A 22,877-nucleotide genomic window follows, 5' to 3' on the forward strand; every position below is an offset into this window, starting at 1 on the left:
CTGGTTTAAAAACTGAGACAATCCGACTACAAGGTAACTCTCCTTTTCTCACTTCAGGATTATTTTCCTCAAAATTTTGTATTGTTTCTTCTGAAATACTACAAAGCAAACGTTATTAAGGTAACTCAAAATTTGAATAATATTTTCTTTATTTACAAGTTAGAATCAACAGACAAAGAAAGACAATCCAGGGGACCAAATGGGGTGATGACTGAAACCCCCAGGGGCCCCAAATGGAGAAGGAAAAGGGAAAACAGAGTAGAAAAAAAAAGTCAACGTAAAAAAAGAGCTCCCCCTTCTTCCCTCCCCATGGAGGCTGAGGGTACCATGGCCCCATACACCTCAGCCTTACCTAGCTTAAAATAAATTAGAACAACCAACCTCAAAACAGGGCCTTTACAAGTGAACAGGGCAGCTAGGGCCTCAGGTAACCCCGTTATCAGGGCCTTTTGCTCACTCCCACCCTGTACCCCTGTCCCACGTCAGTCATTTTGAATGGGGGCTCTATGCCCAAGAGGTCATTCTCAATGGGGCTGGGAACTCAAATCTTATTCTGTCCATTTAAGTCCCTCCTTCAGCAAATGTCCCTGCACCCCTCCCCCCTGCAGAGCCAGCTCTCCTACAGTGGGGGGGAGAGGGGATGAGATGAGGAAGTGTCACAGCAAGAGGGGGAGGGGCGGGGCAGGGTGGTCTAGGGGTCCGGTCCTGCGGAGCCTCCTGCCCCATCTGGCCTGGCCCCTTAGCCTGAGTCTGAATCACTGGTGTCTGAAGAAGAGGATGATGAAGAGGAGGAGCTGGAATCTGAGCTGGAGCTGGAAGCGCTGAGGCGTGACACTGCTACTTGCTGTGCCGACGAGGACTCTGTTTTCTCACTTGCTGCAAGACAAGGTTAAAGGTTAAAGTTGTATAAATCTTATCTCCATTTGTCTACGAAACTCGAGAGGGAGATGCAGTGAATTTTTAGTAGCTTACAGGGTACTCACCTTTCTTGGGGGGCTTTTTGGTGGAATTGAGCTGCCCACTAACATCTTGTAACCGCTTTTCTAATTCCCGCTTCTTTTCCAAAGCCAGCTCCTCCTTTGTCTTTCCCACAGGCTTCTTAATGGCTAGAAAAACAAGCATTCCAGGTCTAAGACTGCCATAAGCATGTAGCTTCGTTGCACCTTACTGCTGCCAAGTTCCTTTCTTGATCAGGGAACAAGCACGTCCCCCCTGCCCTGGCGCTGACAATAGAGAGTGCCTCAAACACACCCTACTGTCCTCAAAACTACTTGAGGACTGCTGGATTAATGTGGGAAAGGTCCTTTCATACTCACTATAGGGTTTCCGAGGTTTCTTTCGTAGACAGGAGAGAACATAGCGCTCAAGCTCTCTAAGTGTGGATGGCTTGAGGGTTTCAAAATCAATCTCTATCTCTTCTGGGTTTGAGTCACGCAAAGAAGGCTCTCTAGCCTGGATTATGTGAACAACTCGACCAAGTTTCTCCCCAGGTAATTTGTTGATGTCCAAACTCAACTGCCGCTTTTCATCATAACTCATGGGTCTGCTTTCTTCTTCCTCCTCTGAATCATAGCCTGTAGGCAGGGCAGGTGGGGCTGTCTTCATGGCCTTTTTGGGCAGTCTATAGGCAAAAAACATTTTGTCACTTAGGGAAGCATCACTAACCTCTCCCAACACATTTCCACTGTTTAATCCACTAATCTAAATTTCCCGCCAGAGTAATGCTTCAGTTTTCCCATAAGGCAAATGGGAAATGAGATACTACCAACCCTCCTCAGTAATACAAACCTTCTCACATGCTAAACACTTAACCACTTATTTGGGGCTTTGAAAACTAGACACTGGTATATTGGCATGAGTCCATCTTTTTGCTCCCTAAAACACTCTTAACCCACCCCAGCATGGAAAACAAGACAAAGTGTATAATTTGTTAGTGCAAAGAGAAAGACTAGATAAACCAGAGGACAGGATCTGGCTTGACACTGCTTTCTGCATAAGTGAAGTTTTACTGGAGAAGTCCTACTCACATTTCCGTAAGTAAGGTCTATAGCTGAAACCACCCCACCAAAGGTGAGTAACTTTGAGTGGCTCCACAGCTCTCAAAATCAGTGTTACCTAGCCAATTAAGAACTCATTTGCTGACCTCTGGTTTAGAGAACATGCTGCACGAAGTGGGAAAAACCACTCTCCCCCTGGACAGTGCAGTGACAGTCCTTTGTCCCTGCTCCCTAACCTCTGAGAACTTACTTGCTGCCGCTTCCTCCAGAAGGTCCAAAGCCGGGAGGGCCCAGTGTAGCAGCACTGCCACCGCCACCACCACTTGCTTTCTTGGACTTCTTGGGTTGAGATGGGCGGGGTGCCCGAGGTCCCTTGTCATCTTCATCAAGCCCAGCTCGGCCTCGATGCTTCTCTGCCTTCCGTTTCTTCTTTTTCTCTTTTTTTTCTCTCTTCCGCTTTGGCTTGGATATTGGGCCTTGAGACAGGGCAGCCAGTTGTTCATGTACTGCCCGGAGCTGGAGACAAAACAATCAGATGTATAAAGAGAAAAATAAAAGTAGAATAAAAAGGAGTAAGAGAAAAAAAAATTAAGGCAAAGACAGGGCATGACTTTATAAACTAAATAATAATAATAATAATAATAATAATACTAATAATACCTGCTCCTGTAGTTCAGCCAATCTATGAGCCCTTTCTTCCTCAGAGTCCGAGCTTTCACTCTCTTCTTCCTCCTCATCCTCCTCGTCGTCTTCCTCTTCTTCCTCAGAAGAGCTCTCACTGCTGCTTTCCTCGCTGGAGGACTCTGAAGAGGATTTGGCCAACCCAGGTGGCAAGGCAGTAGACACAGGTAAAGGCCCTGGTTCCAGTGGTTCGTCTGGCATCTTGGCGTAACGGAACTCAAATACATCCTAGGAAGAAAGATACCATCAGAGCCTTGCTAGTCAACACTGCCCCAATTACACCCAGCCACCTGGTGGTACAACACAGCTCCTATTTACAACCATGCATTGGGGGAGATCCTCAAAATAAGATAGTATAGCAAAGGACAAGACCTCTCTCCCCAGACCCACTTGTTCTTCAAATTCCAACTGTGACACTCACCTGTAGCTTTCGTGCCATGGCCACGACATCGTGGTCTGGGGGATTGTACTTATAGCAGTTGGAGAACATAAGCCGCACATCAGCAGCAAACTCCTGTGCATCCCGGTAATCACGATTCTCCATCTTCCGCTGCAGAAGGAGGCAGCATCAGAAGCTGCACAGGCAGGGAGACTCACCTTTCCCTGCCAACCCCAGACACTGCCAAGAGTAGCCCTCTCTTGAGAGCACAGTAGGGATGACCTTAAAGATCTATGCCCTGGGGTTCAAGTTTGAAGTCAAATGAATTTGGGTGGGTTGAAGATATATCTATGTCTAGAAAAAAAAACCATTTCTAAGTGATAGGGGTGGGTGGCCTCTATCCTTCCAACCCCGTACTCCCCTAACCCAATGTTCCCAGCAAGTAGGACTTAAACATACATGAGTAATATTGCTCTAAACACAAAACTCACCATACAAAGTCCAAGAAATACCAACTCAATTATCAAGCACTTAACCTTCTGTCCCATTACCATTTTATAAAAAATACCAAGAATCAAGATTGCCATGTGCCCATTAGAAGTGACTGATTGTTTTATTGAACCCAAAGTTCCAATCACTGCCTGAGCATCCCATCTGCCCCATGCAGTGGGTACCTTGACAGTGCTGAGGTCCATGGGGTGCTTAATGATGTCATGGTAGTCATGCAGACCAAGAGCAGAAGCGTCCACTGGTTTATAGAAAGGCCAGGCATAGGCAGCATGCTTCTTAGAGAGCAATTCTTTCAAAATGCCATTGCAATGTTTTAACTGTTCTGACAGCTTTCCTTTCTTGGAGCTCTGGTGTTGCTGCTGAGAGTCAGGTAAGTCTTTGCGTGGGGGCTTGATGGGGCGACCACTCTCTCTACGCATAGGGGGAAGACGTGCTGCCTTGGGCTCAAGACTCCCAGGGGGGCTAGCTGGGGAACCAGGAGCCAAGATGGCTGTAGGAGTAGGTGTAGTAGTATCTGCTTTCCGCTTTACGCCTTTTTTCTGCAGAGAAAAACAAGATGCAAGCCTTTTAGGGTCCACCTCATTCATCCAAGACCTTGCCCTTCCCACTGCCCAAAAGAAGTCCACAGATCTGTACCTTGGCAAGGGGCTGGGCTGGGGGAGCTGCAGAGACAGCAAGGAGCGGGGGTCCAGCAGAGTGTAAGGACTTGAGAAGGGGAGAAGAGATGACTGACGGGTGGGGAATGTTGAGGACAGTGGTAGGTATCTCTGGTGGTGGAGTATATAGGGCTGTGTGAGACACAGAAGAAACAGCAGGCACCTGATGGGCACTGGTGATGCTACCTTGGAGTGCTGGAAGAAGGGGGGGGGGGGAGAAAAAAGATTAGTTCTATTATCTTCCCCATCTTGTCTCCATTAGGCCAACTGCTGCTCTTCCTACCTGCCAATTTGGCCCCCTTCTTGTGGCTGTTCTTAGGGATGGTCACCACAAGCTCTTGTTCCTCTTGTGGCATAGATGCCACTTTCTGTAAGAAGATCTTTTCCAACGTTTGTGCCATTAGGACAATATCATCAGTGGGCTACAGAAAACATAAACAAGAAGATTCAAATGCCGGCTAAAAGCAGACAAACCATTTCTCTCAGAGAAATTCCTAGCTCCAACTATCACCACACCCCCTCAGACAGATCTGTCAAGTACTGACAACTGCCTACACTGGGCCACTTATTTCCATGTTCTCCCTTAACCGTCCCTCAAAATGCAATAAAGAAAAAATTCAAAAGTAAAGGAATGAGACTGTCAAGGAGAATAATGTTCTGCTCTACTCAGCTCTCTGGAGGTTTCTGTTGAGAAATAGGGCCACCATCCCCAAATACTAAAATGTTCTACTTAAATAACCTTTAACTCCAGATCTCTGAAGCTACAACACTGTGAGCGGTATCCTTTGGAACTCAGATTTTCTGGATCCTGCCCACTTTGAGACACCTTCAAACATCCCACCAACACATAGTATCTAAGCAGTAACAGAGACACGGTCTCTCTCCCCCTATTGATAAGCACACACAGAAAAACTCACCTTGTTGTAGATGTAACAATTGGTGAACATGGTGTTAAAATCCTGCATACACTCTGAGGCAGCCCAATAATAGTTGTTTTCAAGCCTCCTTTTAATAGTACCCATGTCCATAGGCTGTTTTATAATTTTGTGATAATCCTAAAAAAAAGAAAAAAAAAGCTAGATCAGAGCCACTGAAAAATAAACGCCTGTTTTCCTGAACTACTGACTCCAGCAACACACGCACATACACACCCCCCCCTCTGCATCACAGTATGTAGTCCCCTACACTGCGGCCCCAATTAAACTAAGGACAAAAAAAAATGTAATGGGCTTAACACCCACTGGGAGGCCCCTAGTACCTTTCTCTAACCACCCACCTCCCACCCACTCTGCGAGGTTTCCCCTCCTGTGACATTACCTCTGGGGCTGGCTATCCATGGGCTGGCATGAGGGAGAGGAAGAAGCTAAGAATTTTGGCCACCGTGGTCCTCTCCCAACCTGGGGTGGGAATCTGTAAAATGGAGCCAGGGCACAAAAGTTAAGGAAGGACACATGGAGGGCACAATGAGATGCCAAGACAGCAAGCGGTTGGATCAATAATCACAAAGGACCAAGAATCCAGAAATCTGGTGGCTATCTGCCCTACAGGGGAGAGATGGGAAGTCCCTAGGGGCCGCAGCACCTATACTAAGCAGCCCACCTCCACTCACACACATTCTTTTTCATTCCCAGTACCTCCCCACTCCAATATCCCCACTCACCGGCAGACCCAATTTGACGGCATCCACAGGCTGCCTGAAGGGCCATGCAAACTGATGTTTCCACAGAGCCTTCATCACCACCTTGTGCAGATATTGCAGCTGGTTGGTAACCCGTCCTGGCTTTTTGGGATTGGACACCTCTGGGGGTGGTGGGTTGGCAGGGGTCAGTTGTAAAGCCGGCACTGAAGCCATTGTGGGGCTCTCAAATCCCTCATACAACAGAGAGGGCTTTCGAATCCTCTTCCCTGGAGCTGCTGCCTCTGGGCCCAGCCCCAGTAACCCTGCATTCCCCTCCCCAGGGAGCCTGTGAAATGGGAAACATAATTAGATGTGGTAATTTCATGACAATCAGCAGTGCCACTTATACTACATATCCAATAAACCCAGACTTCCATTTTAATAAGAAATAACCAAGTTTATGGAAGTCAATCTCAACCACAACCAGTATCCAAACAATATGTGGACCTTTTGTTCTTGGCCCCCCAACCCCACTTTCTGTTTCCCTATTTTTAGTTACACCTATCCAAATCTCATATTCTGGACTCTGATAGGTAAGTGTATCATCTATAGTTCCCTTAAAAAAAAAAATTCTAAGATGCTTTCTCATAAGGCATAACTTATCATCTGAGAACCACAGCTTTAGAGTATAGACTTAAAATGGGTGGAGCAGAGAAGCTCAAACCCCAAGCTTCTTCCTCACCAGGGGCTAGGTGGTTGCCATGGTGGTTGAGCCTGAGGGAAGCCAACGAAAAGAGGAAGGGAACAAAACAGGGAGCAAATTTCATAAAATGCTGATGAAGACACCTAAAAATCCATCCGGGCACAAGAGATCACAATACCACCCTCTCCACAAACTCTGCTGCTTAATTTAAAGCAGAGAATAAGTCAGAAATCTAACGGAAAACCTTACCAACTTAAAAAATTTTTCAGACAAGAGAGCATTTGTCTGACTTCACGGCCTGGAATAACCCAGCTGCCAGACCCCAGAAATCATTCGAATTCGTCTTTCTCCCAGGGACTCAAAAATAAAGCCAGCCCAGTCCCCAGTCAAGGTCAGCCAGTTTCAATAAACAGCGATAGACCACCCTTAACCCCGCCCAAAAAATAAGATTAACGGTTCCCACTCCAGCACCAGACTCTTGAAATCAATGGCCAAGACTGGTTCAAACTTATATTCTCTCCGGTACTCCTCACAACCAGGTGCTTCCCAGGTCCTAAGACTAGAAACACTACACGGAGATCTTATTGTTTACATCCGTACAGCTGGACTAAAAATCCTTAGCTCCACCCTCCTGCCCAGAGTCAAACTCTTAAGAGAGAGCAAAAACATGCCTCCAAACAAAAAGCACACAAACCCCCAACACAAAACTGACTCGGTCACTGAAAAACAAGCAAGAATTTAACGACCTAGTCTGAACACACGAACCCACTGGCTAAAAGTAATCCCTCTACCCCACTGTGGGAATCTCAGTAGCCAGTCTGAGGCTCTATCACCATGGCAACCCTATAAGGTGCTAGATGGGGCCACGAAAGCCCCTAAAAGCCCTATGACAAACCGTTGCTAGACACCAGACCCACCGCCCGCAGGACCGGCTACCCACTCAATGTCGTCCTTCCCCATTACATTCCGCCGCCAACCCGCTCTGTCCGGCTAGATTAAGACCAAACCACGGCGGGAAAAGTAACGCATAAATTGACAACCTGTCCTCCCTCCATACGCAGTATCTGGCCCTCTACCACCGTTCCAAAACCGTCACCCAACCCCCTCCGCGAGCCCCCGACAGCCAACAGTCGCACCGCGGAAGAGGAACGCGCCCGAGTCGGTTCTGTCCTCCCTCCGAACCCGACGCCCCACATCCCCGTGCCACAGACCCCAACGTCTCCTTCCCACACGCGGGTCAGGGGGACATACTTGCTGTGGGGAGTCACGTTTTGCAGCATCTTGACCACGGGGAACCGGCGCTGCCCTCAGCCGCGTAAAGTCCGGGTGGCCTCGGTTCCCCTTACCTCCCGGTCCAGCATAACCCGGGAAGTAGGGGAGGGGTGAAGGGCCGTTGCCCTTAGCCCTCCAGGCGACAACCCCCCACCCCGCGCCCGGCCGGCACGAAAGCAGTCTTCTCCGCGAGCTCCCAGCAGCTTGGCGCGCTCCGCAGGAGGCGGACAGCGAGAAAATGGCGGCGGCCTCAGCAGAGGCGGGCGAACGAGGGGGGACGGACTCCTCCAACACTAGGACGGCCCCCAATCCCGGACACCGTCGTCAATACTGCCCGCTGTTGATCTGCAAGGATCCCCTCTTCCTGCTGGGACTGCCCGCAGCGGACGAAGTCCCGTTTCGATCTCGGATGGAGGCGGATGAACACGAAAAGTGGTTTAAGGAGCCGCCGCCTCCATCTTTGAAATCCTCTTGAGGGCGGAGTAGAGGGGGTGGACAGACTCCGAGGATTGGGCGGGGCCCGAAAAAGGGGAGCGTCGGGGGCTTCTATGGGGTCTGTACTGTCCGCCGGGACCGGTCATAGGCCGAGACGAAGGCCATTTCCAAACGGATGGACGTGGATTGCAATGGCGGTCCCCGACGACTCGAAAGCTCTCTATCAGTAGGCAGAATCCTCCAGCTCCTTCTAGAGGCTGCTCCACTCCAGCGCGAAATGGCGCCGCCGAGCCCCGCGCCAGCCCTTTATATATAGGCAGGGAGGAGGAGCCTCGCCGCTCATGCGCGCCACCGTGCTCGAGATTTCCCCCACCCCCTCCGCGCGCGCACGCTCGCTCACGCGCGTGAAGAAGCAAAGTCGAAAGGGGAGGAACACTTCTCCGCGGGAGCGTTTTCTATTGGTTGGCTGGACCGATGACGTCATACGCTTCATTTCCAAGGTGTCAGTCACTAGGCAGAAGAGTGCCGCATAGACCCATAGGGAACCGGCAACCCGCCACATCTCTGAGCCAATTGGCTGCGCTGTGGTTCGGCGACTCCAGGGAAAGAGAGAGGCTGGCATGGGTGCAGCACCCTCTCCCCGCCTCCCCTTCCAACAAAGTCTTCCCAGGCGTCCAAGCCCGGTGCGACCGGCGACTGCCAAGCTGGGGCAGGTCGTGCCATTCGTAGCTCCTCCATTGGCCACACCGACAGGACTGGAGGGGGCCGCGTGGGCGTAGCCAGCCTGGGCCCGTCAGGGTGTGGCCGCAGGACGCCTGGCGGGTTGTTGTTCTCGGCAGAGAGGCCGCCGCAGTGAAGAATCTGAAATGAGGAAGAAGACGCCATCTTAGAAGCCGCGGCCTGCTACTCTGGCAGAGAACTAAGGGCTCCCGAACCTAACCATGGAAGATCTAACGTTTCCATAGCCCACAATAAAAAATACAGGCTTGCCGCAGTCTTAAAACCTTCCCCGTCTTTCCCCAGGTCAAATCATCGGAAAACAAAGGCAAAACTCAATCACTGAGCTCCCAAAGGCTTACCAACAAGACAACCAAATCTAAAATACGTTCCCCAAACTTTCACCCAAGCACCTCTGCAATCCCTCCCTGCTCACACCTTCAGTTACCCATTAAGTATATGCCTGGTCGACAAAATCCCGGCAGTCCTACTAAAGTGGAAGCAAAATCTCCAAACATACCTATGCTCTATAAAATGAAACCCACCTCCTCCCCAAACTTCATTCCGGTGTCAGATCAGAACGGAAAAAAACAAGTCCTGCGAGGGGCGAATCAGGGTGAAACCCTCCCCTCCTGGCGAGCTCAGACCTTTCCCCAAGCTCCCAGCCCTCCCCCACCCCGAGAGCAGGCCCGAACCCCCCTCTTAGGGTCCCTCCGCCTCGGGGGCAGCAGGGTCCCCCCATCCCCCCACCAGGGTCCGGAGTCCTCCCCACGGAGCGGCTGGTCCATCGGTCAGCGCCAGGGAGGAGGGCGAGCGGAGGAGGCGGCGGCTGCAGCTCAGACTAGCCCTCCCCCTCCTTCTCTCCCCTCCTCCCCTCCCCCCGGGCCGTCCGCCTCCGAGGAGGGGCAGGAGCCATTTTGGGAGCTCAGTCTCGTCCCCCTCCCCCAACCTACTCACTTAGTCCTCCCCCCAATCTTGTTACCTGAGTAGGATTAGACTGTGTATGAGTAAAGACCCAGAATACAAAGCCAGGAATCTCTCAAGCCATCTCTGGGACCACGACCCCCCCACCCCGGCCATTCCCTCCTCTCCTGATAGGAGAGTGAAAGAATTATCCCCTAACTGCGCTTTAGCGGGCAGTCTCCCTCTCCCTCCATCTCCCCTTCTCTGGATACCAAGATAAAAAAGACTGCATTATCTAAGAAAGGAAAATAATGTAACCAACGAACATAAGAGCCCCACCCCCACCCCCGAAAGGCTCCTGAGGGCCTAGGTCCTTGCGCTCCAACCACATCACCTCCCTCCTTTTGCAGTAGCTCTTGAGCCCTAACCTCAGTTACTGCGTCTAAAATGGCCGCCAATCTCACGTCTTCTCGACCACCAGAGTCGGGCCAACCCTGCGGGGGGGAGTGCACACCGGGAAGGAAGGCTCTTCCCCTATTACTACCGCCCTCCCCCACGCAGGGATCAGGCTTCGGCCCCAAAAGTACATGCGGGCTGGCGCGGGCGGTTGCAGCAGGGAGGGCAGTGACACAGCAACTTTGCTGAGGCCTTCTCCCCTCCCCCCATCCCCTCCCCCTAGTGGCCCAGCCTCCTAAATCTGCAGTTCTCCGCCCGAGGCCTGCAAGTTAGCAGAGGCCCATTAGGGGGCCGGCCAGGAAGAAAAATTTAGTTAGGAGGTCGCGAAATGCTGGGTCTTCGAAAGCGAAAGGGCAGCCAGACCTTACTCTGGCTTACTTTCCTACATTCCGGAAAATCACTGCTCCCTACTCCCTCTCAAATCTCCCTTCCCCCACATGAGTCACAGGGGAGGCTAACAGCTAGTCAGGAATTTGGGAAAGTAACTCTTCCCTCCTTTCCGTTCCCTCCCCCGCAGTACACAAGGAGAGAACTGTTCAGGAATGGGGGAGGGGATGAAGGAGGCAAAACACGCCACCCTGGAGAAACCCGAAACCTTGTGAGCTGTGAAATCATTCCAGGTCCTAAGCCTCAACTCCCTCCAGTCTCAGACCACGCTTTCTACAGCCCTCCCAAGCACCCACCTTGGGCTTGGTTTCTGCTCCCAAGCGAACCCCAAGATTTCAGCCTGTAAGCCCTCCCCAGCCTGGGGTAACATGCTGAGCTAAAACCCCACCGAGGCAACGAAGTTTTTTGTACAGAAGGCTCCACAGGCCGTGTCCACGTGAATGCACACAAATTCGATAAGCGATTCGAAGCGTAACCTCCAGCATGCCATGTGATGACTGCGAGCTTCCTACCGCTGACACAAAAGCACAGAAATGCTCCTTCCAGAGTCTCTGGGGAGAAAGGGAGTGGGCGCCCGGGAACAATCTCAGTTCACAACCTGAGTTGCCCACTCAAATCCAAGAGTAGGAAATACAGACACCACTCCCACTCCCCAGCCCACTAGGTCACCCCTCCCTCCGGCCGCCAAAAGGAAACCTCACCTGGCTCCGGACTCCTCTACCCCCAGGGGACGAATGGAATGGGGGGACACACCGCCCCCACGCCCCTTTGCCCTCCAATTGGTATGGAGGCACGAGGTTTGCTATTCCCCTCCCCCATCTGAGGGGCCCTCTCCCGCTCGCCCCCCCTCCACGCTCCCATTGGCTGTAAACTGTTTGAAGGACAAACCCTCCCACCCTCAGGTTTTTCTCTGAACCCCAAGAATCTCTCCCTCCGGACTCCCCACAATTGGTGAAGCATTTAAATGACTAGCAACATCCCCGCCCCCCAAGGGCCCCTTCTCACCTGGAACCTGGAATCTTCCAGGGGGGAGCCAACGTTCCCCTCGGCCTGGTGCGGGGGGGAAGGGGGGAAAAGGATGTAATCCGGGGTGCCACCCCCCCCGGGAAACAGAAGCTGTGTTGGGGGAGGGGGCGTAACCCCTGCCCCTCCCTTCCCGAGCGAGCTGGGGGGGGTGGGGGGGAATAGTCGGGACCGCGCCGCCACGTCAGCAACACCCAGATTGGCTGACCTGGGTCACGTGCCAGCCGCCTCCTTCCCCCCCCTCCATGAGGACCAGTTTTCCGAAGGTTTCTGGGGGTCGCGCAAGGGGCCAAGGAAGCCGCATGGCCCTGGCCTATCTCCAGAGACCCAGAGCGCTCTAATGCCGCTGCTTCTCCGTTTCCCTGGCTTCCTGTCTCGCTGTCGTCGACCCTGTCCCCCCCACTAGCCTCTCCGTACGGGTTCAGCATGGCTGCCGCTGCCCGAGAACGTGCACTGCGCAAGCGCAAGGGTTTGTTCGGCTGGGGGGAGGGGAAAGGAGTGCCGGAGCCCACGGGGAGAGCAGCAGAGCGCATGCGTCCGCAGGCACCACCGCCCCCTGGCCAGGCCTGGGAGCGCGCGCAGTGGGTGGGGCGGAAGCGGGCGCGGCGCGCAGATCTCTTTCCTTCGCTGAGCCCCTCCCTTAGTAGCCTCCGCAGTGTTGGGCTCCCGGGGCGGGCTGATTTGCTTGCTTTTGCCTAGGTGTGAGATACCGGTTAGTTCGTCCTGGACAGAGTCCAGGGGAAACGCGCCCCGCCAAGTTGTTGTCAGTGAAGGAGCGTGGGGCCTGGACCTGGAGATGCGAGGGCTTGCCGGGTGGGGCCCGTTCCGGCCGTAGTGTAGTTCCACCGGGGAAGGGAGTTTATCACCTTGTTGGTGCCTCCGGCGGGAAAGGAGGTGCTGACTGTGGATGTGGGCATCTTGTTGGGCATCTTTTGTCTTAGGTAGTTTTACAGCCTCTTACTTCTCCTGAACCTACCTCGACTTCGTCGCTTCACTGAGGCCTCCCAGCCTTGACTCTTACCTTACACAAAACGTACCGGCCTTCTGGTCACTTTCACTTTTTTACTGATCTGCTCTACCGTTTCCGTTAAAATGCCTCTACTTTTCCCTAAGGCTTCGCCCTCTATTTTCTCGATGTTGAATCAGTCCCATAAAAATCTGAGAATATGGTGGTTCTCTTGCTACCTAAAGCAAACCTTTTACTTGTTTATAGCCAGTAATCTCTCCCTTGACCCTCAGTGTATGGGTTCAGATCTTAACTCTAGTCCATAACCCCTATTCCCCACCGATAGAACAGAACAGAACAGAAGAGCCAATCTGCAGGGGAGCTGGCGATTTTCCATTTCCCTCCTATGAACTGGGCCTTGTCTGTAATCCTTTAGTATTGTACTAGAAATCCTCTCTTCGGTTTAAGAAATTCCTTTTTTTAGACCTGGTCAACCTTATCTATTACTCTAAAACTATCCTCCATTTCGTTCCAATTGGCATTTTTAACTGCTCTCTTCTACTGGCTTGCCAGCCTCAAAAAAGGAAAAAACAAAACAAAACACCTTACTAATATCGTGTCAACTTGTAGACTTTTTATTTATCTCTGAGCTACCCTGCACAGTCAAGACCTCAAAATACTGAAATTTTCCTCTCTCAGCCCCATTCCCACTCTTCAGCCCACTTCTTCCATTATCGAAACTGTTCTGGCAGATGTCGCCAAGGACCTTCTAATTGGCAAAGTCAGGATGCACTTTTCAGTTCTCACCTTACTTGACCTCTGAAACATTTGATCTTTGATTACACTTCCTTCCTGAAATTCTCTACACCCGTGATTTCTGTGGCCAGTCTCACCTGTTTCTTTTCTTACTTGTCCAACTGCTCCTCTCAAGTCTCCTTCGTGGACTCTTTAGCCTCTTCCGATTGATTGAGGTTTGCCAGGATTTTGCCTCCGTTTGCTTCTAGTTCTGCTCATCTTCTCTACCCAGTTTCACTCAATGGCTCCAAACCTCTCAAATGTGTAACTTTGCAGAGAGTTCAGAAGACTCTCCTGAGCTAAACTTGCTACTAAATGTTACTGCTTGGATAACCCTTAGGCACTTCAACAAGTTCAAAATTGATGGAATTTCTGCAAGCTGGATCTGTTTCTGTATTAGCCTGGCTAATTGCAGCTATTTAGTCACAAAGCTTGGAATCTGGGAGTCCATTCTCAATTTCTTCCTCCCTGCGCCCACACAGCTTTATATCTACAAGACTTACCATTTTGCTTCTTAAGTATTTACTGAATCACATTCTGTCATAGTCTTACAATCCAAGCTACATCAACAGCTTCCTAACTGATTTCCCTATCTCTAAAGCTGTATTGTCCAATACAGTGGCCACTAGGCACATGCTACTATTTAAGTTAATATTAAATTCCTCAGTTCCTCAGTTGAACTAGTCACATTTCAAGTTCTCATTAGCCACATATGGCTAGTGTCTATCATACTGGACAGCAGGAATGATAGAACATTTCCATTATTGCAGAAAGTTCTATTGAACAGTACTGCTTTAGATTTTCTTCTCTGTCCCTGGCACAGCACTGACAAGAGTGTGCTTTCGAAAATACAGCTCTGACCATATGCTACTGTTTAAGCCCTCTATTAATTCCTCATTGCCTGTGTGATCAAGTCCAAATGCCTATGCTTACAGAAAATCCTCTCTGATTCACCAGTTTTGTGTCTAGCCACTTTCCCCTTGGGCTCTATACTCCTGCCATAATGAACTGTTCCCCAGACAGACCATTTTGGTTTATGCCTCTGTATTTTACACACACTGTTCTCTTACATGGAATAAGCTTTTCTCCAATACATCTAAGCCCCAAATCCATCACCTGAAAAGCCTACTCTTGCCTCTCAAATTGAGCTGACTGCTCATTCCTTGGTGTCCCTTCCTCTTGTGATTGCACCTTTCATAGTGAATAGCATTTATGTGATTACATATTTCTAACCCTTACTAGACTTTGATCTTGAGAGCAGGGTCATATTGTATTCTTTAAAAAAAAAATATCCACTGTTCTTGGCACAGTACCTGGACGATGTGAAGTTCTCACAAAGTGAGCAAATGTTGAAGGAAATTGATTCTTAAATATGTGACTTAGATGAAATTGTAATGTGTATGTTTATCGGTCATCATTCATAGTATTGGGAAAATAATCATTGTAAGTCATAATCATTGTTGTCAAATACATAATTGAGACATTTGAATGGTGTGAGGAAAGACAGAAGCAGAACAGCACAGGGCACCTTCTCGGAGAGAGCAATGCAGTCCAGTGTGGCCAGAATAGAATATAAGCTATAAGAGGTGAAACAGGAGAAGACTGGAAGATAAATTTATCTGAGGGAGTGTTGTAAAAGATTTCCCGTGCCATTACGTTTGGACCAGGTGGGAAGTCATTTGAGAAATGACTTGATCAATCTTATGTCATTAGGTAAGAACCCTATCTTCACATTCCCAATAGCTAGCACTATACCTGTTAATAAACACCAGATACTAATGTCAGTGGTTGAAAGGAGATGAGACCAGTGATAGCTCACATTTATTGAGTATTTGAAATGTGTTAAGCCCTCTTATAAGTGCTTTACACATATATTTTTTTTCTTTTTAAGATTTTATTTATTTATTTATTTAGAGTACTTGAGCAGAGAGGGGGCAGAAGAAGAAGGAGAGGGAATTTCAAGCAGATGCCTGGCTAAGAGTGGAGCCGGATGCGGGACTTGATCTCATGACCCTGAGATCATGACCTGAACCGAAACCAAGAGTCCAAAGCTTAGCTAGCTGTGCCACCCAGATGCCCCAGTGCTTTACATATATTAACTCTTTTAACTTGTATAACCTTACAAAGTAGATACTATTATTATTACCCCCATTTTTCAAATGAAGCAACTGAAGCAACAGATGTTAAATAATTTACTTGTGGTCACACTTTTAGTAACTGATCCAAACTGGGATGTGAACCCAGGCAGTCTGCCCATGCCCAGTCTGTTTTTCTGGTTGCTAGACACAGCAGGTGCTTTCAAATCTAGGACTGAATTTGGAGGAAGAAAAGACTAGGAGACGTATATTTGGGAGTCATCTTTGAATTGATGTTTGAATCAGTGATGCAGGAGGGTGAGATTTATAAGGGAGGAAATAGAAAACAGAATTTAGTTGTGAGTGCAGGATTGAGCTTTGGGTTAGATCCTCACAGAGGGAACAGAATAGCAAGTGGAACCACTGAAAGAGCATCAAACAAGAAGGAAAAGCAAAGCAAAAATATAATGAAGGTACCAGAACAAGAGAGGGCCCCAGTGAGGACTTCATGTTTGTTGAACAAATGACGAATCAGGAGTTTGTAATGCTTGTTTGTGCCATGGACTTCTTTGGTGGTCTGGTCAAGCCTCAAGACTTTGCCTGACAATACTATTTGCAAACGCATAAATGAAATACACGATTATCAGAATGTTTAGAGAAATGTGTGATGATCCAGTAATATGTGCTTCCATATTAATATAATAAATGTGGTTCTTAGATAACAAATAAAATGATTTATTGGCAAGTCTAACAATGCATTAATTATAAAGATATTTTGAGATGTCTATGTGTGATAAGGAAAATATTAATTGATGATTTCTACTGATGACAACGTTACAGGTACTGCTAGCACTACAAAGATTTATTTTCTATGTTTCCTAAAATTAAATTTCAGTTAGATGTTGTTGAAAATAAAATTGACTTTAAAAAATTTTGTCTAAGCTCATGGACCTCTGAATTTTGTGGTGTATGGACTTCAGGTTAAGAACGTTGTTCTGATTGAATGAGGAAGTGGGATTCTACAGACCGGTAGAAGGGAACAAAGGGGGAAAACTCACAGGTTGGTAATTGTGAGTCGTGACTGATCATGGAGAACATTTCTGTAACCTGGGGTAGAATACAGAGTATAGGGAACCTGAAAACCCAGGCCAAGTAATCCAGACTGAATATAGTAGAAAGAAGGGAGCTATTTAAGTTTTCTGAGAGGGGAAGTGAGAACTACCTTTATAGGGAAATTTATTTGGCGATAACGTGCACCATGGATTGGCTTTGGGGGAGACTGGAGGTAGGTCAGCTAGGAATCTTAACATGCATCCACACGTGAGATGAGAAGGAATAAAGTAATCACAGTCTCAGGACTAACTATGCTAAGAAGAGGGCTCTCCATAAGGTCTCATGCGGTCTTGCTTCTACCTGCCTCTGGCCTCATCTACCGTCTCCTATTCGCTGATGATGCTCCAGCCACACTGATCTTTCACTTCCTTGAAGGAGCCAGTCTTTTGCTGTCTTAGTGGCTTATGCATGCTGTTCCCTCCAAGGGAGCATTCTTCCCACTCTGCCTGACTAACTCCTACTCACCCTTCAGACCCCATGTCACTATCACTAGGGTCCCCACTCCAGTTAATCTTATGGATCTCAGTTCTCTTCCTTCATAGTACCTTTTACATTTTGCTTTTATAGTTTTGTTTGTATACTTGTTTAATGTCTCTCTTTTCACTAGATTATAAGTTTGATGATGATATATGTCTGGTGTCTAGCATCCTGCCAGGCACATAGAGGGTGGTCGGTTTGCTAGATAGATAAACAAACAAATGAACCTCTTTGAGGCACAGTTTTCTTGTTTATAGATGGAATAATAAATTCCAACCTTGTAGTTGATAGAAATGCCACGTCCTAATAAGGTAGTTAAAAGAAAGAATGAACATGGCTGTGAAGAGATATATTGAGATGAGAATGAGGGTGGTGGGAGATGGATGACTAGGTTTGCACTCTGAAATAGGAGGTGGAAGGGAGTAGGAAGAAAGTGGCAGTTGGCAAGGAACTTGGGAAGGACCTAGAATGGAATGGGAAGAAGGCGGAGAATGCTGGGTCACACAGGAAAGGCAGTGGGAATGAAAATATTTGCAGAGTAGCCCATAGGCATGCTTGCTAAGACCTACTGTTGGAGCATCTGTGTCAGAAGTGATTATCTATCATTCATCTAATGCTTGAAGGCTCTTCAGTCTCTCTTTCAACATCTTCAGTAACAGCACATTCATCCGGGGAGTAGTCACTGGTTGGTGGGCCTTCTTGGTGGATGCTAAACATGTAAAAAGAGAGAATAGGGCATGGTTCCTTAAAGGTCCCGCAGTGAGGGTGAGGTGACTATGAAGCACTTATATAAATCAAATAGTACAAGAAAAATGAAGGTAATGGCCGGCACAGGGTGCTGTGGAAGCATACAGAGGAAGCTACTAATCTCTGTTCCAAGTCCCAAGGCTTCCTGAGGGAGATGAGATTTCATCTCAAAAGACATCTAGAAGTAGGTTAAATGGGATTCAGGTCGTTAAGGATTGTACTGAGGAAAGCAGATTACAATCATTGGAGGACTTTATACAAAAGTATTATTGATCAAATGTGCATAAGAAAAAAATTCCTTTGGCAGCACTAGACAATAAGGAGGGAGACAGATCAAGAAAGAGAAAGTCATATGGGGCACCTGGGTGGCTTATTCGGTTAAGGATCTGCCTTTGGCTCCGGTCATGATCCCAGAGTCTGCTTCTCCATCTGCTCCTGCCCCTCCCCCCTGCTCATGCTCTCTCTCCTGTGCTCTCTCTCTCAGATAAATAAGTAAAATCTTAAAAAAAAAAAAAAAAAAAAAAAGGGGCGCCTGGGTGGCTCAGCTGGTTAAGTGACTGCCTTCAGTTCAGGTCATGATCCTGGAGTCCCAGGATCGAGTCCCAAATCTGGCTCCCAGCTCAGCATGGAGTCTGCTTTTCCCTCTGACTCTCCCCCACTCAGGCTCTCTCTCTCTTTCAAATAAGTAAATAAAATCTTTTTAAAAAAAAGAGTAAGAAATTCGTAGTAATCCGGGAAAATGCAAACAAATCGATGAAGGCTTGAGCCAGTGGGAATGGGAGGAAAAGAAAGGACAAATGCAAGAGATATTAACGAGGTAGAATTGATAGGACTTGGTAAACAATTGGGTGAGAAGGTTTGAGGAAGATGAAGCTGTCAAGGTTGGCTCATAGATTTGTAGCTCAGATGACTGGTTGGATGGTCAAGTTATTTACTGAGGTCTTGAATATAGGAGTTGGAACTTGTTAGGAAGGGAGGGTGATGAGTTTAATTTTGTAAATTTTGAGACAGAGGTGCATTCAAGATAGTAATTGCTGAACTTAATTTTCTTATTAGAATTCATTGTTGAGCCATCAACAGGGATTTATGAGACATAATGTAAAAGGGCAAACTCACAGAGGCACCTGGGTAGCTCAGATGGTTAAGCCTCTGCCTTGGCTCAGGTCATGATCTCCAGATCCTGGGATCAAGCCCTACATCGGGCTCCCTGCTCAGTTGGAAGTCTGTTTCTCCCTCTACCTCTGCCTCTCCCCTCCACTCACTCATTTTCTATCTCTCAAATGAAGAAATAAAATCCTTAAAAAAAAAAAACAACTTGGGACGTCTGGGTGGCTCAGTTGTTAAGCGTCTGCCTTTTGCTCAGGTCATGATCCCAGGGTCCTGGGATGGAGCCCTGCATCGGGCTCCCTGCTGCTCGGCAGGAAGCCTGCTTCTCCCTTTCCCACTCCCCCAGCTTGTGTTCCCTCTCTCGCTGTCTCTCTCTGCCAAATAAATAAATAATTCTTAAAAAAAAAAAAAAAGAACAGAAAAATGAAAACTCACCAATACTTTCGAAATGCATGCAATTTGGAAACCATAAGACACTGTTTTTCATTTAAAATTTAGACATTTTTGAGATAATTGGGGAAAAATGAACACAGGTTGATTTAAATGAAGTTAAACAATTGTTTTTAATTTTGTTGACTGTACTGATAATATTGTATTGTGTAAAAAGAAAAGTTATTATCTTGGAAATATAATAACAGAATTTGTTTAAAATAACCCAGAAAAGAAAAAAAAAAGATGTAGAACAGAATAGATGAAAAAAAAAAGGAAGAATTTTAGACGATTGAAAAGTATTTAAACTTATGAGAGAACATGAGGAGTTGTCAGATTCTTCTCTTTTATGTATGTTTGAAATTTTTTAAAGTTTTTATTTATTTATTTTAGAGATAGAGATAGAGGGACAGTGGGGGGAAGAGCAGAGGGAGAAGGACAAGCAGACTCCACACTGAGCTCAGAGCCTGACACAGGACTCGATCCCACGACCCTGAGATCATGAACTAAGCCGAAATCAAGACTTGGATGCTTAACCAACTGAGCCACTCAGACGTCCTTGTTTGAAATTTTTCATAGTAAAATTTAACAACAGAACTTCTTTTAGTCATACATCCAAAGGGAATCAGTTAGTGGAATGTAAATATTTTTATTATTAATAAATCAACATTGAATCATATTATGAGTATGTTTTGAATTTGTGGCAAGACTTGTGACAGACCAGATATCATTAAGTAGAAGACATATTACCCGGGCAGTTAGTTGGGAAATGCTGTCTGAGCATAAATACATAGATTTAACCTCATGTTTATGTCTTATGCAATTGTCCAGGATGCCGTATGTTGAAGATGGCTGTTGGCTCATGATGATTCTCCCATCTCTGGAAATAATTCTGATACATAGCGGTGATATTGTGCCTGGCCACAGCTAATTGATCCAGAAATACACACTAATACAAGCTGAGTCAGTCAGATTGTCTCTCCCAGCAAAATGAAACTTGAAAGATGAAGGCTGGAGGTCTTTAAAGGTGAGGCATAATTAACAGCAGCTCAACGCTTGCAGCTAAGGCCTCTGAGGCTCCCCTTCCTGAGGCTAGCTTATTCTACCTTCCTTTGACTTCACGAACTAGCTCAGTATCCTTCCAGTAAATTGCCACTTAAAAAGTTAAGTTACCCAGAATTGGTTTCTACTGTCCACATCTCCAAGAACTTTATTCAATAAAATAAATGGTTACATAATAAATTATTATGTAAATGTATTTGGTATCTTATTACCTCTGTGAGGAAATAAATTTAAAAATAGAACACTGCTACTATCAAATTTACATTTGAGAAAATTTCTTGAGGGACACTTTTGTGGAGAATACAGTTTGAGGACCGCTGTGGAGGTCAAGAGGAGAGGCCTAAAGGCAGCTGGGTGTCTGGGTGGTATGGAACTCAGGATCTGAGCTCAAGGGGTAAATTTGGAAGACATCAGCAAATAGGTGGCAACTGAAGGCTTGCCATCCAGGACAAATGTAGTGTAAGACGAGAAAAGCCTGAGGACAAAACTCCAGGGAACACCCACTCTTAAGAAAGGAGTCCACATAGCAGACATAGAAGAGGACGCCAGAGAAGGGAGGAAAAACTAGGAGAGAGTGCCATTCAGAATGCCAAAAAATAGGCCATTTTAGGAAGGAGGGCATGGCCAACAGTGTCAAATGTTGCAAAGAGTCCATCTGATTTAACTACACAAAAATATTGGTGAACAGTCTCATGGTTGAGAGTTTTGGGTTAAATGGCAAGTATAAAATTAGAAATATGGGAACCCATACCTTTTTCAGGAAATTTGGCCTTCTAGGAAAAATAAATGGGGCAGTACTAGTCAGGGATGGGAGAGCTGTGTTAGAAAGCCGTGGCTTACTGGATTTAGAGGTGCTATTATTTTCATGGACATTCCTATCTAATGACCAAAATAGGCAGTGTGTTACTGGGATACAGAACAGGTTACCTTGCTCCTTTCACGCACAATTACTACTTCCCCAAACTAATTAGAGACTCTTTTTTGAGGTATCTGTTACAGAACCTGTTGAAGATCCTGATAGGAAGAAGGATTGCATAGAGGGAAGGGTAGTCCTAACTTGTTACTATTTACACTGGGAGAGAAAAGAGTTAACCACACCGCACCAGAGTCTTTTTTTTTTTTTTTTAAGATTTTATTCATTTGACAGACAGAGATCACAAGTAGGCAGAGAGGCAGGCAGAGAGAAGAGGAAGCAGGCTCCATGCTGAGCAGAGAGCCCAATGCGGGGCTCGATCCCAAGACCCTGGGATCATGACCCGAGCCAAAGGCAGAGGCTTTAACCCACTGAGCCACCCAGGTACCCCCTCACCAGAGTCTTGAGGATAGGTAGTTATGTATCTGATCACCCTGATCTTGTCCACACTCTAATCTGTGGAGCACTTGGACCCTTTTGTCTCTTTTCTCCCACCCGGGTAGTTGCAGTGTCTGCTACCTGTTCCTAGCCTTCCCACCACCCAGTCTTCTTCCTCCTGTTTCCCCTCAGGCCTCCTTCCAAACAATCTGTCCTGCCCGGGCCACAAAGTGTTCATTAACCCCTTGCTGCCCCCAAGGGGGAATGGAGCACTTTGGTTTATTTTGAGTCCCCCATCCCAATACTGACCACACACAGAGAACGGTGTACAGAAAACTATGGTATGGAGCACAATCCAGCCCACCATCTTTTATGTGACTGGAGAACTAAGAAAAATGGTTACATTTTTAAATGGCTGGAAGAAAAGCAAAAGCAGAATGCTGTCATGAAAATGATATGAAATTTACATTTCAGTGTCCATAAGTAAAAAAGAAGTTAAAGAGCTCAACTCCAGGGAACATCACCATTTAAAGAGTAAATGAGGGGCACCTGGGTGGCTCAGTGGGTTAAAGCCTCTGCCTTCGGCTCGGGTCATGGTTCCAGGGTCCTGGGATCGAGCCCCGCATCGGGCTCTCTGCTCAGCGGGGAGCCTGCTTCCCCCCTCTCTCTGCTGGCCTCTCTGCCTACTTGTGATCTCTGTGTCAAATAAATAAATAAAATATTTTAAAAAAAGAAAAAAGAGTAAATGAAAGGAAGTGGTCCACGAAGGAGACTGAGAAGGAGATGCCCAAGAAGTGGGAGGAAAAGCAGGGCGGAAACCAGCACAGCCATGCTCTTTCACTGACATGTGGCCTGCGGCGGTTTTTCTGTGGCAGCTGAGTACACAGGACAGAGACAAGCCTGAAGCAGTCACTATCTGGTCCTTAACAGAAGTTTGCCCACCCCTGGTTTGAACTAAACGTGGCTATGTGCTCTATGTCTCCCCCTATAGTCCTGGTGATGTCATAAACTTCCTTTCTTCTTCCCCCAAGGGGAATCTTCCCACGGCAGGAACTGCTGATGGGTGAGTCCACAAAGAGTGGGACATTGGGAAAATGT

General features: G+C 47.5%; 1 protein-coding gene across 5 annotated transcripts; it reads right to left on the reverse strand.

Annotated features, from left to right (window-relative positions):
• Positions 1-131: 131 nt before the first annotated feature.
• On the reverse strand, positions 132-12,134 carry BRD2 (bromodomain containing 2). Of its 5 annotated transcripts, XM_080805186.1 has the most exons (14): positions 10,300-10,761; positions 7,796-9,112; positions 5,884-6,187; positions 5,541-5,633; positions 5,141-5,278; positions 4,507-4,645; positions 4,204-4,418; positions 3,732-4,106; positions 3,100-3,228; positions 2,658-2,906; positions 2,248-2,513; positions 1,317-1,621; positions 984-1,106; positions 132-876 (listed from the first exon to the last, which is right to left on the reverse strand). In XM_080805186.1, the coding sequence occupies exons 5-14, from the start codon at positions 5,249-5,251 to the stop codon at positions 740-742; spliced, it is 2,049 nt and encodes a 682-aa protein (XP_080661312.1). In that variant the 5' UTR covers positions 5,252-5,278; positions 5,541-5,633; positions 5,884-6,187; positions 7,796-9,112; positions 10,300-10,761; the 3' UTR covers positions 132-739. The 5 variants fall into 5 exon arrangements, with proteins under 5 accessions (XP_080661312.1, XP_080661308.1, XP_080661309.1 ...); XM_080805182.1 differs by lacking the exons at positions 5,541-5,633; positions 10,300-10,761 and adding an exon at positions 11,720-12,134; XM_080805183.1 differs by lacking the exon at positions 5,541-5,633 and having other exon boundaries at positions 10,300-10,450.
• Between the last annotated feature and the right edge of the window lie 10,743 nt (positions 12,135-22,877).

Source organism: Martes martes (assembly GCF_963455335.1).
Source record: "Martes martes genome assembly, chromosome: 6".
In the NCBI taxonomy this organism is placed as follows: Eukaryota; Metazoa; Chordata; class Mammalia; order Carnivora; family Mustelidae; genus Martes; species Martes martes.

Bases quoted from the DNA above. Each gene is read 5' to 3' on its own strand.
- BRD2 (XM_080805182.1), bottom strand. From the start codon at position 7,824: ATGCTGCAAAACGTGACTCCCCACAGCAA. The intron at 2,514-2,657 runs GTATTATTAGTA...TTTTGTCTCCAG, and splicing joins TGGCTGAACTACAGGAGCAG to CTCCGGGCAGTACATGAACA. The intron at 1,622-2,247 runs GTAAGTTCTCAG...TTTTGCCTATAG, and splicing joins TCTGGAGGAAGCGGCAGCAA to ACTGCCCAAAAAGGCCATGA.